Source organism: Trichechus manatus, unplaced genomic scaffold (genome assembly GCF_000243295.1).
Source record: "Trichechus manatus latirostris isolate Lorelei unplaced genomic scaffold, TriManLat1.0 scaffold00066, whole genome shotgun sequence".
Taxonomy (NCBI): Eukaryota; Metazoa; Chordata; class Mammalia; order Sirenia; family Trichechidae; genus Trichechus; species Trichechus manatus.
This window is the reverse complement of record NW_004444002.1, coordinates 13,364,645-13,388,946: the sequence shown is the minus strand read 5'-3', so window position 1 is coordinate 13,388,946 and position 24,302 is coordinate 13,364,645. Positions and strand designations below refer to the sequence as shown.

The 24,302-nt window shown below is 42.3% G+C and overlaps 1 protein-coding gene across 3 annotated transcripts in view; it reads left to right on the top strand.

Annotated features, from left to right (window-relative positions):
- Window positions 1-24,302, top strand: part of GPC3 (glypican 3) — a 511,040-nt gene that overhangs the window by 449,859 nt on the left and 36,879 nt on the right. For all 3 annotated transcript variants that reach the window (XM_004379638.1, XM_004379637.1, XM_004379636.1), the window contains one exon: window positions 945-1,104. In XM_004379638.1, the coding sequence (XP_004379695.1) occupies window positions 945-1,104 (160 nt within the window). The remainder of the gene's footprint in view (window positions 1-944; window positions 1,105-24,302) is intronic.

The window sequence follows — 24,302 nt, the reverse complement described above, 5'->3', positions numbered from 1 at the left end:
ACAGAGAGTCCCAGATGGAACAGGAGAAAGGTGGGGTGCAGAACTCAAATTCTAGTAAGAAGACCAGACTTAATGGTCTGACTGAGACTGGAGGTACCCTGGAAAGCATGGCTCCCGGATTCTCTATCAGCCCAGAACTAAAACAATTTCTGAGGCCAGCTCTTCAGACAGGGATTGGACTGGACTGTGGGACATAACATGATACTCGTGAGGAGTGTGCGCCTCTTAGCTCAAGTAGATACAAGAGACTAAACTGGCAGCTTCTGTCCGGAGGTGAGACGGGAAGGCAGAGAAGGTTAGGAACTCGTTGAATGGACATGGGGAATCGGGTGGAAAGGAGGAGTGTGCTGTCACAGTTTGGGAGAGCAATTAGGGTCACATAACAATGTATGTATACATTTTTGTATGGGAGACTAACTTGTAATGTAAACTTCATTTAAACTACAACAATAAACATAAAATAAAGTTGTATAAAGTATCACTGCTTTACTCTTCATTTAGTGGGAAGTATTTGGTTTTTTAATTTTGTGAATGTAAATACAATCGTAGGGGCTTTGATAGGGATCTTTAATGATCTGGGTGTCCTGCAAGTCTTTTTTTTTCTTTTTTTTTTCTGATCATGTCTTAAGTTCTCCTACCATGAAGGTTTTCAGGAACCTAAACACCATGGTACAGGAAAGTCTGATGCAATATACACTCTGGCTACAGGGTGGTATAAGTACGGCAGAAGAGTGGAGAATCATGTCAAATGCTGCGGAAAGGTCCAGAAGTATGAAACTGTAATGAGTATAAGCAGTTTACAGCTATTTACATTTGAAAATGATCTTTAAACGTTTGTGTGTGAGTCATTCAACATTTTTCAATGCCTCCTATGAAGAACACACTGTTCTAGGCTTACCTGAAAGATGTGAAGAACTGTTGCATTCCTGCTTCTTTTCTTTCAGCTCCTGAGAACCATGGCTGTGCCCAAAGGTCGAGTCCTGGATAAAAACCTGGATGAAGAAGGGCTTGGAAGTGGAGACTGCGGCGACGATGAAGATGAGTGTATCGGAGGCTCTGGTGATGGGATGATGAAAGTGAAGAACCAGCTCCGCTTCCTTGCAGGTAACTGATTAGTGCTGACTCAGATCTGGGCTACAAAGGTCAATGCTCAGGAATTAAAACTCAGTTCAATATGCTATCATTCCTCTAAAATCCCTGCAACACACAATGCCATCAACTCTTTAAGGCAAGACTGTAGAAAAATGACATTTTCAGGTAGGCTTTTCTTTTCAGTTTCTGACCTTGAGTAGACTAAAAGGGTCACATCTTGTTTTTCATTGTCTAAAATGAACTGACCTAATCAGTTGGCTTTGTTTCCCATTGGAGATTTCCTTGGGCCCTCTTAGTTATAAAAAGGAATGCAATCATAGGAGGCTGGGGAAAAAACAATGATGGGATACGCTTTGAAGGAAGAGACATTGGCTGACCCTTCTTTTCTTAGGAACATCGTGTAGTTTCTTTTCTCAGGAGCAGTCTAACATAAATAGGCTCTGACATATAACTGCAAAGCTACAGAAAACAGCAATAGAACAATAGTTATAAAAAGGCTACTGAGGTCAAGCAGGCAAAAAAAAAAATCCCCTCATATTTATATTGCATATCACAGTTTACAAAGTACTTTCATTTGGATGTTGTTGTTAGTTGCCTTCGAGTCGTCTCGACTCATGGTGACCCCATGTACAAATGGAATGAAATGTTGCCCGGTTCTGTGCCATTTTCATGAACATTGGTATGTTTGAGTCCATTGTTGCAGCTATTGTGCAGTGCCTTCCAACTTAGGGGGCTCATCTTCCAGCAGTATATTGGACAATGTTCTGTTGTGATCCATATGGCTTTCATTGGCTAATTTTCAAAAGTACATTGCCAGGCTTTCTTCCTAGTCTGTCTTGATCTGGAAGCTCCGCTGAAACCTGTCTACCATGGGTGACCCTGCTGATATCTGAAATCCCAGTGTCATTGCTTCCAGCAGCACAGCAACATGCAAGCCACCACAGTACGACAAACTGACAGACAGGTGGTAGTTGATGTGGATAAAAAACCAAACCCACTGCCATCGAGTCGATTCTGACTCATAGTGACCCTATTGGACAGAGTAGAACTGCCCCATAGGGTTTCCAAGGAGCAGCTGGTGGATTTGAACTGCCAACCTTTTGGTTAGTGGCCAAACTCTTAACCACTACACCACCAAGGTTTCCCAAAAAACCCATTACCATCCAGTCAATTCCAACTCCTAGGAACCCTATAGGACAGAGTAGAACTGCCTCATAGGGTTTCCGAGGAGCACCTGGTGGATTTGAACTGCCAACCTTTTGGTTAGCAGCCATAGCTCTTAACCAGTATGCCACCAGGGTTTCCTTATCATGTGGATAGGTGTTCTTATTGCCATTTTTCAGATAAGAAAACTGGGGCTCAGAGAAGAAATGAGACATCTAAATGGAAAAAAAACTGGAAATGCAAATCAGGCCTTGAGACTTCCAGTGCTATGCTCTTCCGTGTGCAGTGCACAGGCTTCTCCTTGAAACCCTGACCATGGCCTCTTGCCTTCTCTAGCTCGTCTTCCTAATCCTACCCTGAAACTGGGTATTATCAAAAGATCTCCTCTTTAGCCTGTCTTTTCTCTTCTTCTGAGAGAACACAGATCTTTTCTTTTTTCTAATTTATTTTATTTTGTTGTTGTTGTGGAGAATATACACAACAGAACATAGTTTCTATTACAGTTTCCACAGGTACAATTCAGTGACAATGATTATATTCTTTCAGTTGTGCAACCATTCTCACCCTCCTTTTCTGAGTTGTTCCTCCTCCAGTAACATAAATTCACTGCCCCATGAAGTTCCTATCTAGTCTTTTGAGTTGCTTCTAGAGAGATTTTATAAAGAACACAATGCTCAAGGCAGACATTCTTTACTATTTAAATCTAAACTATTGTTTTGTTTCAAGAAGACTTCAGGGAATATTTTTGGTTTAGGGTATAAGATTACCTCAGGGCAATAGTTTCAGGGTTTCATCCAACCTCCATGGCTCCAGAAAGTCTGGATTCCATGAGAATTTGAAATTGTGTTCCACATTTTCCCTCCTTTGATCAGGATTCCTCTATAGAATCTTTGATCAAAATGAGAAGACAGGTCTTATTCACTGTCACTCCTTCAACTATTATACTATTATAGCGATAATTATACAACTGTTACCACTAGCCTTGATTGCTCTCCTGAGCTACAATCCCACATCTCCAGCTGCTTACTAGTTATTTCTACGTGACTCTCCCCCATCATTACCCCAATCTCAATGTGTCACAAGTCAAACTCATCAACTGACCATCCCAAACTGGCTCTTCTCTTAATAGTCTTACTTTTCTCATGGTGCCATCATTCCCCTAGTCACTGAGGATTCAAACCAAAGTCATCTTTGACTTTTTCTTCTCCCTTGACCCTTATATGCAGTTGGGCCCTAAATCTCCGTTGATTCTTTTTATATATATAAATTTTTCTTCTGCATCATCACTGCTTCCTTTCTCTTCCCCACTTCCACTCTGTTGTGTATGCTATTGCAGTCCCATCCTAAGTGGTCTCCAGGCTATTAGGCTAAGGCACGAGTATTGAGAGCCTTAGGCTAGCAGATTAGAGAACAAAGAATCAGGGATCCAGGTAGAAAATTCCATCAAATTCATCTTGCACAGCTGCCAGGTTAATCTTTCCAAAGCATCTCATACCTCTCTCTAGCTCAGCTGACTTCATCCTGTCCCTATTGCCTTGAGGATAAAGCTCAGAGTCCTTAGCAGAGTTCTGCAGGCCTTCTGGTCTAGCCTAACCTGCCCTTCCAGCTTCATTTCCCAACAGTAGCCCCCCAGGAACCCTCTATTTTGGCAAGAACAGCTATACTTCTTTCCCGTGAACCCCATAACTTACTGTTCTTGTTTCTATCTTTATAACATTGCCCATGTTTATTTCTACATAACAACCTCTCTTCCCTTCCGTCTTAAATCCCTCAAAGTCCAATTCAAGTACGGTGCAATAAAAAGTAAATAGATTTTGGAGTAGAACAAACCTGTATGTGAATTCTGACTTAACTCCTTATGAGCTAGCATGACCTAGGGCAAGGTTTTAGCCTCCTCTCTGAGTCTCATCCATCCATCAAATGGAAACCATAACCCAACTTCACAGGACTATTGCAGGAGTCAACGTAGAGGACGAGGTTATAAAGCACCTAGCCCAATATCTTGCATATACTAGGTGCTCTATAATTGTTCGTTTCCCTCCATGAAATCTTTCACAATCCTCTCAGTCCTCCATTATCTCCATCCTCTGAATTACTTAAACACATTCTGCCGATGCTTTCAAGAAATAGTCTGCATACTACAGCCTCCACCAAACTGAATCTAGCACAACTAGATGGTGCCCGGCTACCACCACCAACTGCTCTGACAGGGATCACAATAGAGGGACTGGTACAGAGCTGGAGAAAAAATGTAGGACAAAATTCTAACTCACAAAAAAAGCCCAGACTTACTAGTCTGACGGAGACTGGAGAAACCCTAAGAGTGTGGCCCCTCGGACACCCTTTTAGCTCAGTAATGAAGTCACTCCTGAGGTTCATCCTTCAGCCAAAGATTAGACAGGCCCATAAAACAAAACAAGACTAAAGGGGCACAACAGCCCAGGTGCAAAGAGGAGAACGCAGGAGGGGCCAGGAAAGCTGGTAATAGGGAACCCAAGGTCAAGAAGGGAGAGTGTTGACATGTTGTGGGGTTGTTAACCAATGTCATAAAACAATATGTGTACTGTTTAATGAGACACTAGTTTGTTCTGTAAAGCTTCATCTAAAGTACAATAAAAAAAAAGAGTTTAAGGCAATTAGAACATGATCATTAGACAAGAGAAAAAGATTATCCAGTATTAGCAGTATCAGTATTCCTGATACAAAGGTTCTAACATATGGACAGAAAAAATATTTAGAGATATAATTCAGAAATGTTCCCTTGAAATTAATAAAGAAATTGATTGCATATTAGAAGGACAGAGTTAGTGAGATTAAAAATAAAAGATGACATAATAAACAATTTTGTATCAGTAAGTTGAAAGTTTAGGAAAAATTGAAAAGATACTAGAAAATGTTAACTTAAAATGATATTTCAAAAGTAAGTAGGAACTTGAATAGCTCTATAAAAATTAAAGAAAAAAGAAAGAAAGAAATAGTCTGCAATGGCTCCCAAGTTCCATTCCTAGGGCAAGCATGATAATTCAGAGCCTGGAATCCTATAAGAATAATGTTGAATAAATATACTAAGTAAAAGTAACAGATGCTAATGTTTAGTGGACACTTACCATGCTCCAAGCACTGTGCTAGAACTTTACATGCATTGTCTCATATCATTTGCACCCCCTGTGATTAGGGGTTATTATGATTTCCACTTTACAGATGAGGAAACTGATGCTGGAAGAGGTAAAATAACTTGGTTGAGGTCATGCAGTCAATAAGGGCAGAGTCAGGGTTCAGAGACCATGCTGTGAACCACTCTCAGTCTTCTTTCTCTGTTCATCAATATGATCATAAAAAGACTGACATCTGCTTTGCATTTTGCTATCTGGAAAAGCTGACTTGCCCAGATCATTTACCAACATGTTAACTGGTCCCAGCACTGATTCCTAGGACACTCCACTGTTCCCACTTCTCCAGAGTACCAGGTGCTGTTGGGTCCATTCTGACTCATGGCCACCCCATGTGTGTCAGAGTAGAACTGCACTCGGTAGGGTTTTCATGACTGTAACCTTTCAGAAGCAGATCACCAGACATTTCTTTCAGGGCGCCTTGGGGCGGGTTCAAACCACCAGCTTCTCAGTTAGTAGTCAAGCACTTAACCATTTGCACCCCCCAGGGATTCCATTCTCCAGAATAGTACTTCTCCAGAATAGTCCCTAACCTTGGTTTCCTAGCACTTCCTAGCCACTTCCCTATCCATTTCAAAACACGGATCCACAATTCCATGGTGACTTAAATTTTCTAAACAGTGTTCAGTGGGAGATCTTGTCAAGGACCTTTTGAAAATCTCAATAGATTACATCCACTGTTTCCCTTTGTCCACAAGCACATTTATCCTCTCAAAGATTCTGGTCAGTTAGTTAGGCATGATTAACCCTGAATACTTTGTAAACTGTAAAACACTATACAAATGGCGGTTAATTTAATTTGTAGGAAAAATGATGCCTTACCCCAAATAGCTTACACTTGACTAATGTGTTCAGTAATCTTACCAGCCTGGAGTTCCTTAGGTCCCTTTTGAGACGCTTCTCATGAAGGGAAGACTCATTGGCAATTTTCCAGGCTCCTGGCAAACTAGCTATTTGGAATGACAAGCTATACACGTTAGTCAGCTGTTCCACAATTTTACCCAAAATCTGGGTAGCTGTCATCTGTTCCTGGTGATTCATTGGCATCCATTTAGTCAACTAGACCTAGTACACCCTGTGCATTTACCACCATTTCATTTAGTACTTCCAATTAGTACTTTTGCTTTTTCCAAAAGACAACTTGGGACTAAAGATCAAGGCTCAGAGTATGTTCAGACTCTCTTCTGTCTCCCTTTTGTCTCTGAACAGACCTCTTGAACCATGACCAGCAAGTGGTCCTGTTAGCTGGCTTCCCTGGCTGATTTCTTCCCTTCTTTTGGATCAAGTGCAGGACACACAGGTTCTATTCCTGGCTCTTCTTCTAACTGGCCATGTGTCCTAGGGCAAGCCCCTTCTCCTTTTTAGAAGTCAGTTTCTCATTTGTAAAATAGAGAGAATGCCCAGACAATTCTAGCAGGCCGCTCCAGTGCCAACAACTGGTGATTATGTTCATTTATTTGGCTTTTGTCCTTGGCAAGGTGCTTATCAGAGTCTTTGGGGGATGGCTTGTTTTGAGTTTTTGTTTGACCTTGCAGGTTCCCTGTTCTCTTCTCCTAAGTTATGTTTCCACCAGGGCTTCGAATGGGTTTGTTCCTGTTTGACTCCCTGCTGAGAATTTGCATTTCTACCCTAGGTATACTGAATCAGAATCTACAGTTTAACAAGATCCCCAGGTGATTCTTATGTATACATCTACATTTTTAACAAGATCTCCGGGTGATTCTTATGGGGGGGGTGGTCTTGTTAAAATGTAGATTCTGATTCAGTATTTCTGGGATGGAAATTAAAATTCTCAGCAGGGGGTCAAACCAGTGGAACCAGTTCAAAGCCCTAATTTCCACTTTAGAAAATCTCCCATTTTCCCTCCATTAGCCCTTTGACTTTTTCAGTCTGGCAAGCCAGGCTTCTTACCAATGGCTGACCACACCTGGCCCTCTGCACACTTGTACACCAGGATGCTAATAAGAAATTTCTAGTATTTTTCAGGCTTTCTGTGGGAGATACACTTTTAAAACTCTTATCCCAAAGTTCCCCAAATGCTCTCTTTGGTTATCATTCTTATTTCTAAATTTAACATAGAATTCTTAGGGTCTTCCCCTGTCCCCCAATTATTGAACTTAATAGTTGGTGACATGAGTATTCCATGATGTCTTACCCATGATCACATCTTAACCTGTTCTTTTCACGTCTCTGAACCAAGGCCAGTGTGTCTTCCTTTTGGTGGGTTCCTTCATCTCTCTCATACTGTTTCCACATCTGTAAATGGAGATAATAATATTTCCTACTTTATAGCATTGTGATGATAATTAAAATATTCCATGTAAAGCATTTGGCACAGTGCCTGGTGCCTAGTAACCACTCAAAAAATGGTATTTACTATGACAGTTACTCAGCTGCTCTGCTCCTGCGGTTGGGACCTCCAAGAGCCTACCGGTGTAGATTAAAATGGCCTTGTTTTGTTTGTTTGTTTAAGACCCATGGAAGGCAATTGAAATAAAGTACGAACATTCAGCGGTATCCCCTTACCCCTTGCTATTCAAAGTGGGGTCCATGGAACAGCAGCATCTGTATCATATGGGAGCTTGTTAGAAATGCAGAATCTCAGGCCCCACCTCAAGACCTACTGCATCAGTAGGTCATGTTAACAGGCTTCCCAGGTGATTTGTTTGCAGCCCCAAATCACCACTCCTTACCACCTTCTACTTGAGCACTTGTGGCATCTAGACTTAATACTTTCGAGCCTCTAAGAAGCCATTACATTGCCCAACAGTGAGCTAAATATTCTAGGAAGTATAAAAAGAGGTCCAAGGCCCAGTCATCCATGTGTTAGGTTAGGAAACCTGAGTTCCAGTCCTGCACACTTACTAGCAATGGTACCTTGAACAAGTTATTTAGCTACCCTGAGCTTCAGTTTCCCCAGCTGTAAAATGGGGATAATCATCCCTGCCTTGCCTACCTCAACGAGCTGTTGTAAAATCAAATGTGATAATGAGTGTGAAAGTGCTTTGTAACCTGCTAGGCTTTAGAAATTGTTATAACAACCAGAGGATGACGATGATGATGATAATTCCAAAATCTCCAAAGCTCTTTGACTTTCTGAGCATCTCCAGTTCAGCACTTATTTTCTGCAGAGATTGAATTTGGCCCATGGGTTTTGAGGAGCTTTTTGCACCCATGTGCTGACTGCCCTCCAAAGACAGATCTACACCCTTGATGTACTTGGTGCAATGAGCTGACTCTTGTTGCCAGGCTGCCACCATCATCGTTCCTACTTAATGGCCCTGTTGAAGCTCTTAGTGGAGGCTATTTGGAAAGCTGACTACTCCTAGTGCTTTGGCTGGGACTGTTGCCTGAGAAGCTTTGCAGGATCTGGCCAGGTCTTGCTAACTAGCAAGATGTGATGACTAAGCATCTACCCCCTCTTTGCCAAGTCCCTACTCCCACCCACACAGACACACATGTGCTCACATACACACGCACTTATATAAGTGTGTGCGCGCACGCACGCACACACACACACACGCACACACACCCTGCTGTTGGAAACACAATTGGAATATCCACTCTCAAAGCAACTTCCAGCAAGAAACGCTCATCTCAGAGACATCTACGTTACCACTTCCTCACCCCTTGGACCTGTTCTTGCTCCAGCGTGCACTACTCTGTGGGTACAGCCAGAACATTCTGGTGAGCCTAATGTCTTTCTAACTGCGAGTCACAGAAAAAAAAAAAAAGATAATCTTGTCTCAAGCTGGGCCAAAGGCATGACAAAGTGATCATGGATGCCATGAAAGCCCATTTCTTTGGATGAGGATATGGAAACAGACTGTAGAAGGTAAAAACATTCCTTGTTGCTACATGGGAGTAAAAGGGGCTTGAACTGGTTGGTGGTGGTGTGGGGAGGAGAGTTTGTGAAACCTGTCTGGAGCTTGGGGATTGAACCAGTGTTAAAATGAACCAGCTGTTTCTTGCCTATGGTAAATAGATATTCCTGTGGAAATATTTGCCCTCAAGAAACATTCAGTCCTGCAGATCTCAGTGTGGGGACTGAAAACAGAAAACCTGCCACTTGTTCCTTGGCTGAGGGTGAGGATGAAGGCGAAACCTAGGCCTAGGCCAGTCCCTTTTGCGTTCTTCTCCGTCAGCCCTGGCAGGTCACCTCATCCCAGCAGTACTGTGGGAGAAGCCATTAAGACTTCATAGCTGTGGGCGCGGGAGTCTCTGTACCAAATATTCCCTCTCTCCAGTTACGCCAATCTAGAGGCAAAAAGAACCATTTAAAACAGTAGTTAGGAAATATTTTTTAAAAGCCAATGATTTTTGTTCTTGTTTTGCTTTTAGTGGATCAAGTGTAACCTTATCTTCCTACTCCTCACAACCTTGTGCACATAGGAGAGGAGAAAAGGACACCTCAGTGGCTTAACTGTTCTTCTAAATTATCAGGTTAAACCTTCGTGAACATGGACTGGTAGTCACTTTGTACTAATGAATTCATTAATGGGTTGGTCTGGTGAAAAGGGTAAAACTGATGGAGGGATTTTATGATAGGCCTTTTATCATGGGTGACAGCTGCAAAACATTAGTGCTTTAGAACAAACCATGTTGCCTGCTGAAGAACAAGTAGAAAGCTTGTAGAGTAATGAAGTGTCCTGGGTTTTTTGTTTTGTTTTTTTTGTTGTTTGTTTGTTTTTATGGGAAAGTTGTTGAGTCCTGTGCAGAGCTCAGAATACATGTGGATATAGTAATGTGTCTATTTATACTGCCCTGTTGGTAACAAGTCCAGGAATAAACTATGGCATTTTTCTCAAAATATGTTCTATAGTTTGAGCAACCCAGTGCTACTTCTTTATAGCCTTTGGAAACCCACTGTTCATATCTTTGACACTTATATTCCAGGTTGCTTCCCAGTAAGTAACCCACTCTTAGAATTCTCAAGTAAAATCTTACAGTGATGCCCTCCAGCCTTCTTTCTTGGGATATCAGTCCCTCAAAGGTAGGACCTCAGTACAAGGGAAACCCATGTCATCCACTGGAAGGTAGAGCCCATCTGACGGGCAAACAGGATCGATACCCTCTTACCCTGAGGCCGCTGGAGCTTGAGACATAAAGGGAAGGGCCTTTCCTCTACAGAGTCAAACAAACTGGGTCCCAGTTCTGTCTCTGCCACTTCCCAATCTTGTGACCTTAGGCAAAGTCACTCAGCTTTTCTGAGCTTCAGTTTCCTTATTTGCAAAGTAATGATAAAATATTTCCTGACCTGCCCACCTGTTGAATGGCACACATGTGATCATGAATCTAAAAGTACTTTGTGAGTGGTAAAGTAGCATGCCCATTTCGGTAATATTGTTAATATCACTTAGTACCTTTGGGTTATACGTTTTGATTAGCCCAAAAGCCTTTAGCTAAAATTGAAAATGAAGTCTCAAACACTTTAGCCAACAATTTTCATTCTAATATGCTCCCCCTTCTCCCTCCCCAAAGATGGCATTTTCAATTACTCATTAACTTGGTTTTAGCCCAGGGTAGTTTGAAGTGAGAAAGTATTTCAACAATGGCAAATATGTCTGCTGAGTTGTGCAAACAACCACATAGTCACAACAGTAGTAGGCACCTACATCTTGAAAGAATCACAGCTAGTTATGTTTTGTTTTCTTTGGTGGTGGGGGCGCAGTGAGGGCAAGGGTGGACAACAAGTTGGGGAGGGTCGAGAAACGGCCACTGATTCTTTCCATTCTACTACCTTCCTCTTAGCTACAAGCACTCTGCTTTCATGCCTTGATCTTTTCTTTTAGAGATCAAATTCCATAGGGAATCTGAAGAAAGCAAAGCTCACTGTAATAGCACTTTTCAAACAGATACAGACCAGGTGGTTCTTGCTAACAGATTGACAAGGCAGCCAATCCCAGCTCACCCCAGAGCTTTGCGCAATTTTCAGGGCTCACAGAGAGGGGCTTAGATGTGAGCTGTAGCAGCGATATTACCTGCCAGTTGAGTAAGCATACCCAGAAGGAGGCTTTTCCCATGCCTTAGTGTTGACTAGGGAGTTAACTACAGGTAAGCCAGTCATGGATGAGAATAAGAAAAGGTAAAACGGGGAATTTTAACGTGACTTGAGATACTTTAGGAGTCCCTGGGTGGGGCAAACAGTTAAGCACTCAGCTACTAACCAAAAGGTTGGCAGTTCAAATTCACTCAGAGGCGTGTCAGAAGAAAGCCCTGGCAATCTACTTCTGAAAGATCACAGCCATGAAAACCCTATAGAGTACAGTTCTAATCTGACACACATGGGGTCACTATGAGTTGGAATCGACTCGATGGCAACTGGTTTGTTTTGTTTTGAGACACTTTAGGGAGTTTGTTTCTTTTTATTTTGGGGGAGATATTCTGGAGTTTGGTCTTCCAGGTCTGCTGTCTTGTGATACTTCCCTGTCTGTGCCATTAGGCTCTGAGGCTTTTATTAGGGATGTACTGTAATTTTTATTTTTGCTGGTGGGCCTTACAAGTAACTCTAAGAATTGGAGGAGTGTTAGGGATAGTGTGAGCAATTTGGGGCCATCGGATTAAAATTTATGATCAGTTTTCAAATTAAGGGGAAATCACGTTGACTGCATGAACAGGGCTAAATGGTGCAATTGCTTTCCTTTGGATAGGAAACCATGTTGGCTGGGCAGCCTCAATTAAAATGTGGTCATTTATTGTGGATAGAAAGGAATGGGAGAGAGCAGTTCAGTGCTCTGCTGGTGGAAAAGTAGAAGAGGGACCAGCAGAGAGGGAGCAGGCCAAAAGCCTCTAGCTGAGTTGCCAAATAGAAGTGCAGCAATTCCTGGGGGCTAACAAGGAGCCCTCGTGGTGCAGTGGTTCAGTGCTTGGCTGCTGACTGAAGAGTTGGTGTTCAAACTCGCCAGCCGCTCCACAGGAGAAAGATGTGGCAGTCTTCTGTAAAGATTACAGCCTTGGAAACCCTAGGGGCCAATTCTACCCTGTCCTATAGGGTCTCTATGAGTCAGAATCGACTTGACAGCAGTGGGTTTTTCTTTTTTTTTTTTTTTTAACATTCCCCAAGGGGTCTGGGAGAGTGAGCTGGTGTATGGCTGATGGTAAATAAACCTCTAAGGTGAGAAGGGGAACACCAGGGCCAACAGAATTTCTTCATTTGTAGCTCATTGGTGGACTTAAGCAGTAATGTAAATGCCAAGTAAATAAAAATGGAGTAGAGGCTATTCTGCAAACTCTGGTGTCAAAGCAGGGGGCAATCTTACTAGCACCTTCAGGCTGCCTTTCTGAGTAAACTGATTTCTCCCACTAACAATGAGCTCTTCTGCAGAGTAGAAAGCAAGTCTTTTTCATCCTATATATCCGCCTCTCAGGGTCCCCAGGTGGTGCGAACAGTTTGCGCTTAACCTACTAACTGAAAGGTTAGCAGTTCGAACCTATCTAGTGGCGCCGCAGAAGAAAGACCTGACGATCTGCTTTCTTAAAGATTACAGCCAAGAAAACCCTATGGAGCGGTTCTACTCTGTAACACATGGGGTTGCCATGAGTCAGAATCAACTCAATGGCAAGGGGTTTGGTTTTTGTTTTTTTTTTATATCCACTTCTCAGCTCTCTGTCCCTCTGCTTCCCTCCCCCGACCCCCCGCTTTGCCCAGTAACTGTCACTTAGTAAGTGTTCAGTAAATACTTCAGTTATCCACTGCAGTGTTTACTTGTCAGCATTTGCTTCCTTTTGCCTCATATTGAGTAGGTAGCAATAGTTTCACCCTCACTGCTTCTTTTAGCCCCTGAAATTGGGAGCAAAGAGCTTTGAGCTCCCAGTTCCAGTCAACACAGGAGTAGGGGCTCAGTTGAGGGGGCACACTGTGTGAGACACTGTGTGTCTGTGTGTGTAGAGTGCATCTTGAGCAGGATGGTGAAGACTCTGCAAACGGGCAGTGGAGGACAGTGCAAAGCAATAGCGATGTTCATTCTACAGGACAGAAGACGTAGGGGAACTTGAGTGTTATCTTCTCATACTTACAGGGCTTGCATATGGAAGAGGAGGGTAGATCTGGAACCAATGAATGGGATTTACAAGGACACATATTTTGAATGACAAAAGGATGAACTTTCTAGCCCTTCCAGCTATTCCTCACTGGAATGGGTTGCCTTAGGAAGCAATCAGTTTCTTGACTGTGGAGGTGTTTGACTAGAGATTTGTTTGTTGTTAGCTGCTGTTGAGTTGGCCCTCAACTCATGACGACCCCATGCACAACGGAACAAAACAGCTGCCCAGTCCATGATCAGCTGTGGATAAGAGCATTGTGATCCGTGGGGTTTTCACTGCCTGATTTTTGGAAGTAGATCACCAGGCCTTTCTTCCTACTCTGTCTTGGTCTCGTAGCTCTGCTGAACCCTGTTCAGCATCATAGCAACATGCAAGCCTCCACTGACAAATGGGTGGTGTCTGTCTATGAGGTGCATTGGCCAGGAATCGAACCCAGGTCTCCACACAGAAGATGAGAATTCTACCACTGAACCCCCACTGCCCCTGGGCTAGAGGTTAGATAATCATGTATCAGAAAGATTGGCTTGGCAGGGCTGGGGTGGGGTGTTGTGTTGTGGAGTGGAGAGATACCTACATCATGGGCTCTTAACTTTGAAGGTCCTGAATAGCTCAGCGATGCTATGATTTTATGATGCAAACATGTAAGTAGAGCAAAAGAGAACCAAGATGGTAGAGCAAACCAATGAGGCAATTTTTCAGGCAGGGGGAAGGGCAGAGAAGTAGAGAAGAGAATCTCTCTGGTTGTTTGCATTTGAGCACATGTCACCAATTATGATTTTCTGTAACTGTTTTCCTAAGCAAACGGATCCTTAGGAATGGCAGAAACTTTTCCAGGGAGCAATTCTTTTCAACATCCTATGTCACTCACAGCCTCCGGATTTGTTTTTCTACTACAAGAATCCCGTTCTCATTTCTTCCCGATTGTTTCCAGGCTTGTGGCCTTCCTGCTCCCGTGTTAGAAAAGCAAACCTGGGACACAGCCCCTCCCCCAGCTACAAGTGGTTAGCCCTGATGGCTGAATTGACACTCCTGAGGCTGCCCAGTCCACTCAGTCCGCTCTCGTCTCTTGTACCACGCTCTCCCCTCTGATTATAGTCACAAAGAATCGACAAGGGCATGTCAATCTACCATGGTGAAGGATCCAGGGTGTTTTTGCTCCTCCAAATCTACCATGGACAATACTTTTGGAAAGTACAATAAAAATGAATTACTAGAAGAAGGAAATGACTAAAAGGCCTAGAAAGTACAAGCCACAATTTTTAATTATGAGATTCAACAGCCTTTGAAATCTCTCTGTTGAATTGCTATGTAAGTTTCCAAACGTTTGCTTTCAATTTCTATACTTATCTCCTTGCAGACTGGCAATAACAGCAGAGCAGCCGCTGCCTGCAGACCACACTTTGAGTAGCGAGCAGTAGCCTGCTCTGTATGCCTCTGCCTATATTCAGGGACAGATTACCCAATAAGCGAGATATGCATGGGCTTACTTCTGCTTACTTAGTAACCTGCAGTGCACAATTTCACCACATCAAAGATGTGGTGAAACCCGTGTGAAATTGTGCACTGCAGGTTAGTAAGTAAACACAATTAAGACCATGCGCAACTTGCTTACTGATTAATCCGCCCCGCCTATATCGCTCCTTACCCTTGGATCCCATGGTGAAATAGACTCAATACAGTCCTAATAAATTAGCTATATGAGATCAAGTTGACAACAGTAACTCTAAAGCACAGATAAGAAGTTTAGGGGACAGTGAGTCTAACCCAACCATGAGACAAAGATGTGGCAGTCTGCTTCCGTAAAGATTACGGCCTTGGAAACCCTGTGGGGTAGTTCTACTCTGTCCTATAGAGTCACTATGAGTTGGAATCGACTCAACGGCAATGGATTTGGTTTTGGGCTTTTTTGAGTCTAAGTCAATGGTGGTGAAATAAGTTGGGAAAAGATAGCGAGAATGGTAACACAACGTGAAGAATGTAACTAATATCACTGAATTGTACGTGTAGAAATTGTTGAATGGGTATATGTTTGGCTATGTATATTTTCACCAAAAATAAAATAAAATATTAAAAAAAACAAAACAGTCTAAATGGAGGGAGGCCAGTGATGATGTGCTGGAGCTGGCTTGCACTGTCTCATGAGAGCCGATTGTTAAACTTTCAAGATTTTTGTGAGCCAGTTGTTAAATACAGTCATTATTAAAAATTAAATTATGTAAATGCACAATGAAATAAATTCTACTAAAAGCAAAGGTAACATACTCAAAACACATCATGTCCTAATTATTGTATTACACTTTACTATTATCTATGCTGTTGAGGTTATTTACATCTATTGTATTATCTGTGTGCTGGAAATACTGTATACTCTTCCCAATTCTGTTCAGTGCGGTCACATGGTAGCTTGAAGTTGACCGTGGTGGAAGTATTTACACCACGGAAATCAGCAAACACTACAGATCAGGGCTTGATTTCTTGTTGTGTTGATTGCCCAGACTTTAGAAAGTGATGGAGAATATGTTAAGAGTGCAGATTAAAGCACGTTGTCCCTGTTGCTGTTATATTGTGAATAGAACAAAAAATTGAGGAAATATTCTTCCTGTATTTAAAAGGTATTCTCCAGTTAGCAAAAAAGTCACTCTTGTCATTGACACAGGAGTGAAATCCCAACATACGTCTTTGTTATTTCACTTTTGTCTTACTCTTTCATGTAAACCAGTGTATAAACCAGCATTCTTGTAGGAACTACACTTGTTGGTTAGTCACAACCCTGGGTTAGCTACAGACACAAGGTCTGGAAAAATCAATGAAAGCCTTCCTTGAGAAACAATTGGCTATGTGGAACTTACAATAAAGAATATTGTATATTTTTATTTTTTGCCAATTATATGCTGCGCATCCTTTATTTCAGTAAAATTTTAAATAAACTGATATGCATACTTTTTTTTTTTGAGAGCCAGTTGTTAAGCATTTACCAGCACACCACTGGGAGAGGGATACATTTGGAGGATTTTTTTTTCCTTCATCCTTAAGGTTCTAGGCTCAAATCAATAGCTCTTTCCACCATTGGTGAAAGAAAATTATTCTCTTCTAAAGTTATGCTGAGAGCAGTGGTGGTTCAGTGGTAGAATTCTCACCTTCCATGTGAAAGACCTGGGTTCGATTCCTGACCAATGACTCTCATACACAGCTACCACCTGTCTGTCAGAGAAGACTTGCATGTCTCTATGATGCTGAATAGGTTTCAACAGAGCTTCCAGACTAAGACAGACTAGGAAGACAGGCCTGGCAATGTACTTCTGACAAATCAGCCATGAAAACCCTATGGATCACAATGGTCCAATCCCACTGTGCACGGGGTCGCCATGAGTCGGGGCGACTCAATGACAGCTAACAACAATAGCAACAGTTATGCTGACAAATGAATGAGCCCCTCATTTTCAGTAACTCTGAACTCTAGGACCCGTTTTACATTGGAGAAAATATTTGGCAAATCCTTGGCTACTGCTAACCAGAGCATAAACTTTTTTTTTTTTTCTTAGACTCCTCATTCCCTGTTGAATTCGATAGGCTCCCACTGGAATCCCTTTACTAACCAATGGAAATCTCATCAGCCCTACCCCAAGCCTGAATGGGAGTCTTGTAGGCCAACTCACTGGGGCACCAAGATGAGACCCACTTTGCGAGTTCAGCCTCCCTCTATCAGATGGCATTAAGACAAATGAATACCGTGTGCTGGTATTAGCCCTGGTTTCATAGAGTTAGAGTGGAACTCCTAGTATCAAGTTACATTTTGTTGGCTCCATAATCATTGTTTTAACCACCAACCGTACGGGCAGAGGTTGGAAGGAAAGCTAAATTTGGAACACACCCCCACTCTCCTTTTCAACATTCCTTTCTTGTTTGTGCAGGGAGGCAATACATTACTCATACTCACACACAGCACCAATGGCTAGAAGACTAAGAAATGAGATTCTCCCAAAATGTGGTGGGATCAGGGGACTGGACATGTTGTCTACAAGTATGCAACCATGCAGCAGGGATGTCTACACGCTGCTTCTACAGATTTCTGAACTTGTCTGTGACACACAGTGCTGGGAGACTAAATCAGTAATGAAAAGGAAGCCAGGGTGGGGTCTTAAAACTTGCAAGTGGCCATCCAAGGCTCAACAATTGGTCTCTATTCACCTGGAACAACAGAGAAAGAAGGAGAGTCAGGAATAGAAGGAGGATATGGAACGTGTGGCAACTGCCTCCATGAACAACTGCCTCTTTTGCCATGAGACCAGAAGAACTGGATGGTGCCTGGCTACCATTACTGAACATTTTGATCCAAGATTCCATAGAAGAATCATGATCAAAAGGGAGAAAATGTAGAACAGAATTTCAAATTCTCTTGGACTGCAGACTTTCTGGAGCCATGGAGAGTAGTTGAACCCCTGAAACTATTGCCCTGAGATAACCTTTAAACCTTAAACCAAAAATATCCCCTAAAGTCTTCTTAAAACCAAACAATAGTTTAGCCTGACTAGTAAAAAATGTCTGCTTTGAGCATTATGCTCTTTTAAGAACTATCTATATGGGATCGAATTGACAACAGCAACTCAAAAGATTAGGGGACAGCGAGTTTATGTTAATGAGGGAAGACCAACTCAGAAAAGGAGGATGAGAATGGTTACACACCATAAGGAATGTAATGAATGTCACGTTGAATTGGTGTATGCTTTGCTGTGTATATTCTCAACAACAACAAAATAAATAAAATTTAAGAAAAAAAAAATGAAGCCAGGGATTTTGTATCTGTGATTTCATAATATCTTTCTGATGCAGACATTTTTGGAGCATGGAATGATGGCTTTCTCTGTTTAGTTTCTTCTGTTCTAGCTGTCTTTCTCCCCATACACCATACATAACATACATACATGCATACAGAATGAGAGTTGGAGCAGGTAAGATGGACTTTTTTGAGTGGTGCTAATGATTTGGGCAGTATCTGCAGAGATCATGCACATTTCAGTTCTAGGGCTTTCTAAACCTGAATACACAAGCCATACTTTAGGCTAAAACAGCATTTTTAGTACCTCCAGTTTAAAAAAAATAAACCATTGTCATTGAGTTAATTCTGACTCATGGCGATCCTATGTGTGTCGAAGTAGAACTGTGCTCCATAGGATTTTCAGTGGCTGATTTTCTGGAAGCAGATCAGCAGACCTTTCTTCCAAGGCACCTCTGGGTGGACTCAAACCACCAACCTTTTGGTTAGCAGCCAAGCATGTTAATCATTTGCAGCACCCAGGGACTCTCAAAGGGGTTTAGAGTCAGGTTAAGCATAAGTAATGAGAGTTAGTCTGCCTTCCTTCAAGAAGAAGCTGTAGCCTCCTCTCCACCCCGCACCCCTGCCCCTGCCATCCAGCTTGGAGTCAGAAGAGCATTCTCCTCACTGTCCCTAGTTTCCATCGAAGCATGCATGAGGAGTAACGAGGCCCCATCCCTTCGCCCAGCCTTTCCTAATCTGGCCCCAGCCTATTTCTCCAATCTTGTCTCCCGCTACTTCCTACCTCATCCTGTGCTCCAACTACCTTGAAGTTCTCACTATTCCCAAACTTGCATTTTACTCTTTTAGGCCTGCCTGGACCTTTGCAAACGACTATATTTATCATATATATAAAGCATTTAGCCTGGTGCCTGTGCCTTGGTAGGTTCCAAAAAATGGTGATTGTTAATACCGTGCACATGCTGGTCTTTTAGCCTATAACGGCTTCCTCTTCTTTGCCTTTAAAACCCAGCTCAGATGCACCCTCCTCAGTGAAGTCTTGCCCAGGCAGAGCGCTTTGTTAATACCCTTTCTAGCATCTATCAAGTTGAAGTCAGGAGAGTCCCAGTGCCTGACACACGACGGGTGCTCAATGAGTGTTTGTTTTATGGCCCTGGCCATACAAAAGTGAATAAGCACAGGGCCTGCACGTTTAAGCCCCTCATCTAGTGTGGGGGGTGGGGGTGGGGAGGATAGACTTCTAACTAGATCATTCTAATGCACTGTGGTTAAAGAACTGATCACTTCAACCCAGGAACGGTGGTCAGAAACTGAGCTGAGTCTGTGTAAGAGTCAGATGAAAAGGGTAGAGCATTGCAGGCAGGGAGGACAATATGAGCAAAGACGTGGAGGTGAGAGAGCTCAGTGTCCTGGGAACAGTACGCAGTTCGGTGTGGCTAGAGCAGAGGGGCAAGAGGTGAGGCTGGAAGACTAGTTAGGGGTCAGATCATGAGGGCCTTCTCTGCCTTGTTAAGGAGCTTGGCCTTGATCCTGTAGCAGGGTCTATAAATTCATAACATATGGGCCATCAGCCTCCCCAACAAACCCCATCCCTCCTCTCCTTGGCAGACATTGATAATCAATCACAGCACCCATTCCACTGAACCCAGATGTGACCTCATAATCTTTCTCAGTATAGCACTGCAGGGAAATACCACCAAGAGATTGGAGGGGGCACTCTGGTTTGCCAGTGAAAGATTTTGAGCATGTGTGCACATAGAGGTTGGGGGTGTAAGAGAGTGCAAGTGATAGAAATATGGCCTATTTAGAATTGCATTTTGGGGGAGTAGATGAAGATGCAGATTTAAGAAGAAGAATCAACAGGACCTGATTGCTTAGATGTGGGGCGGGGAGGTGAGGAAGAAAGCATAGTCAAAAACAAGGTCAAGGTTTGCAATTTGGGCAAATGGGCAGATGCAGGTACCACTCAGAGAGAGAATGTGAAGAAAGTAATGACAGGCTTGGTGTAATAATAATAGTTCAGTTTTTTTTTTTTTTTTTTTTTTGAGCACTTACTCTGTTTGAAACATTTTACGTGAATCAATTTATTTCAGCCTCTCAACAACCCTGTGGGGTGGATGCCATTATTATTTCTGTTTTGCAGATGAAGAAATTGCACAGAGAGGTGTAGAGTATTAAAGAGCTAACAAAATCAAGATCACTAAGGGAGACCATTAGAGAAAAGACCATTGCTGAGTCATTTGGTTGAATATGAATAGAGGCAGCTAGGTTGTTAGGCACCTGTGCTAGGGTTTATTAGCTCATCTTTAATGTTTTGGAAACCAAAGGATTTATCAGTCTCAGAAGAGGCCCATTTCAATGTGTATAAATTCACCCTGCCTTCGCCACATCTGTTCTACTCACAGGGACAAATGTCAGTAGCAATATGAATTAAAACAAGCCTATCCAAATAATGACTGAAATGATTTCCAAATGAAACTTCAGACATAAAACACATTGAGCATTTTTAAAATTAAAAGGGCAAGGTTAGGAAGGGTATTGAATTTTGAGAGACTACATCACATTAAACTATGCTGGCCCCCCTCCCCAGTGATTAACCTTTTATTGCAATAATTCTACTGCATGTATCTGGGTATTGGTGTGTAAATGTATATAATGCTCCATTTATTTAATAACTTCATACTTTGCAAAGCTCTTTCTCATCCCTGTTTATTTGAGCGTCATAGGAACCCAGTAGCTTTAAGGAATGGGCTGTTTCAATGGCTAACAGACATGTTGCTATTTTCATCTGAGCTTCACATTTGGCTTTCTTGCCACCTGGGCTGTGTTGGTGTTACAGTGGCAAGCACTACCAGAAGTCAGGCACCTTAGCCAGGAGACTATGAATGTCTGTGCCCTGCGGCCTGAGCCTGCAGCTCAGCACTGGAGACAAGGTGCAGTAAGGACTAAGCTGCCAAGATTTACAGACCCCAGGCCAAGTTACCTGTTAACCCTGAACTCAGACCATGAGACCGTGGCTTTGCTAATGAGCCCTCAGTGTCCTCTGCAACACCTATAAATGTACATCTTTTGCCTGAACATACCATTCTCATGACCACCTCTCTACCTTGCTCAGGCCATTACATCTGCTTGTGATGCCCTCATTTTCCCTGCCCTAAGGCCTCCCAATACTTAAAGATCCACCTCCTCCACAAAACTCATTCTTGGTGGCCTCAGCCCTCCAGGATATCTCTTGCTTTTTTTGAAACATTTATCTCCATCGTTCTGCACATAACCCATTAAACCAAACGAAACCCGTTGCCATCAAGTTGATTCCGACTCATAGCGACCCTATAGGACAGAGTAGAACTGCCCCATGGGGTTTCCAAGGAGTGGCTGGTGGATTAGAACTGCTGATCTTTTGGTTAGCAGCCAAGTTCTTAACCACTACGCCACCAGGGCTCCATGCAGATAACAACAACCAACTAGCAGATTGTGATTTACAAGTAACTTTGAAATTCATCATCTGATCAAATCCTATTACAGCCTTATAAGGCAAGCTTTAATATTATCTCTTGTAGAGGAGAAAACCGAGGCTCAGAGAGTTAAGTAACTTGCCCAAGGGCAATGGGTAGTAAGGGCTAAGATTGGAGCCCAGATATGTCTGACGTGAAAACTCATTTCCATAACCACTACGCTGCGTGTCCTGGCACATGCTGCTGAAAAATATTTGTTGTTGTTGATGATGATGACGACAATTCTCTTGTGCCAGGAAATAGCCATTGGCTTTTTCCATAGAGTTGCTCCTCAGGATCAGAATAGCCTCAATAGGAGTAGTTCAAAGCCAGAGAAATCTTCTCTAGCTTTTTAGGGTTAGGTGGTATATAGAGGAGCCAAGAGTACAGTTGAGATGAACTATTCGGGTTTCCACGAAGAGTGTCCTCCCTCTCTGCATATAACGAATAAACCAATGGCCATTGAGTTGACTCCAACACATGGTGACCCCATGTGTGTCAGAGTAGGACTGTGCTCCATAAACTTCTCAATGGCTGACTCTTCAGAAGTAGGTCACCAGGCCTTTCTGCTGAGGTGCCTCTGGGTGGACTCAAACCTCCAACCTTTTGATTAGTAGCTGAGTGTGTTAACTGTTTGCACCACCCAGGGACTCCTTCTATATATACATTCTCCATGTCTTTCCCATGAATCCTAGATCCTCTGGGTGCCTGAGTCTGGGCCCAAAAAGGAGGGACTGAAGAGTACATGAGTTTGAGTAACTTACTACGCATGCTTGGGAGATCTGGGCCCGCTCCTTTGTGCTCCACTTGAGAGCTATAATTATTGATCCACAGTGCATTCTTGTGCTCCGTGACCATCTGGCCTAAGTACATCCTAGGCTATCATTTGCTGGGGAAGCAATTGGTTTGGATCAGTGTTTCCTGAAGGTAGCATTGGAAACCTGCATAATCTTGGTTTTGAGAGGCTTAGCAGGCAGCCAGGCTAAAGGCCTCATGTGCTACTCTTGGGCCCAGTGCCACAACTAAAATAATATATTTAGAATTATTCATTATCCCTTCAGCTCAGCCCTAAATTTTAAAATGCTTCCTCGTGAGGAAGCCTGGCTTTTTGTAGGCCGTTGGTATTTTAGAGAACTGCATGTTATACAGATTTGTAATGAATGTGGGAGTGAATCTCATTTTGGCTATAATAATCATCAAAATCAGAATAGCACCTACCACTAATTGTTTTCTCCATGTTGACATTGGTCTAAGTGAGTCATAAGTTTATTACCACATTCAACAACTCTATGAAAAGTTGGTAATATTATTATCTCCATTTTACAGATGAGGAAAATGAAGCTCAGAGAGATTAAGTGAATGTCCAAGGGTCACACAAACAATAAATGGTTGAGCCAATATTCAAACCCAAATCTCTTTGACTCCAAAGGCTATGAAACTGTTAATACTAACCTCTGCATCAAGATCCTTCTGTCTATGCCATGGAGACCTTCAGTTGGCATCCAGCTGAGGCCCTGAGGCAGTGTCTCTGTTGAGGTCGGTAAAAGGATAATGACCAGCAGACAGCACTAAGGGCCTGACACTGGTCATTCTGACTGCTGTGCTCCACTGGCCAACCTTTGAGCCTCATTACACTTGGTTCTCCCAGGAGAGAAGGTAGAGATAAGAATGCAGATGGAGTGTGTGGGGGTGATATGATTAAATTAGTTTGGCCATCTTCAACTTTTTTAAAAACAGAAACAGATCTTGACTAGTTAAATACTCCTCTCTTTCTTCGACCCAGACATGCACACCAAATTCGTAGTCGGCTTTGCAGGCAAGCCAAAGATTGGCAATGTTACATAAAGAGGAGACCAGTTTTAAATCTACAGTCTTCCTCATAGAATAAGCTGTAAATATTTCCTTCTCTTCTTATGTTTTGGAAGAGTTGTGAAGGATTGGTGTTAATTCTTCTTTCAGAGTTTGGTAGAATTTACCAGTGAAGCCATCTGGGCCTGGCCTTTTCTTTTTAGGAATTTTTTTGATTCCTAATTCAATCTAGTTATTTGTTATATGTATGTTCAGATTGTCTATTTCTTCTTGAGTCAGTGTTTGTAGTTTGTGTCTTTCTAGGAATTTGTTCATTTCACCTACATTATCTAATTTGCTGGCTTACGTTGTTTATCGTATTCCCTTATAATCCTTTTTTACTTCTGTTAAGGTCAGTGGTAATGTCCCCTCTTTCATTCCTACTTTTCGTAATTTGAGTCTTCTCCCTTTTGTTCTCTGTCGGTCTATCTAAAAGTTTGTCAATATTGTTGATCTTTTTAAAGAGCCAACTTTTGATTTCGTTGATTTTCTCTATTATTTTTCTGTTCTGTATTGCATTAATTTCACCTCTAATTTTCCTTCCTTCTGCTTGCTTTGGATTTAATTTGATATTTTTTCTCCCAATGTCTTAAAGTAGAAGATTAGGTTATTGATTTGAAATATTTCTTCTTTTTTTATATATATATTTTATTGTACTTCAGGTGAAGGCTTACAGAACAAATAGTTTCTCATGAAACAGTAGTACACATGTTGTTT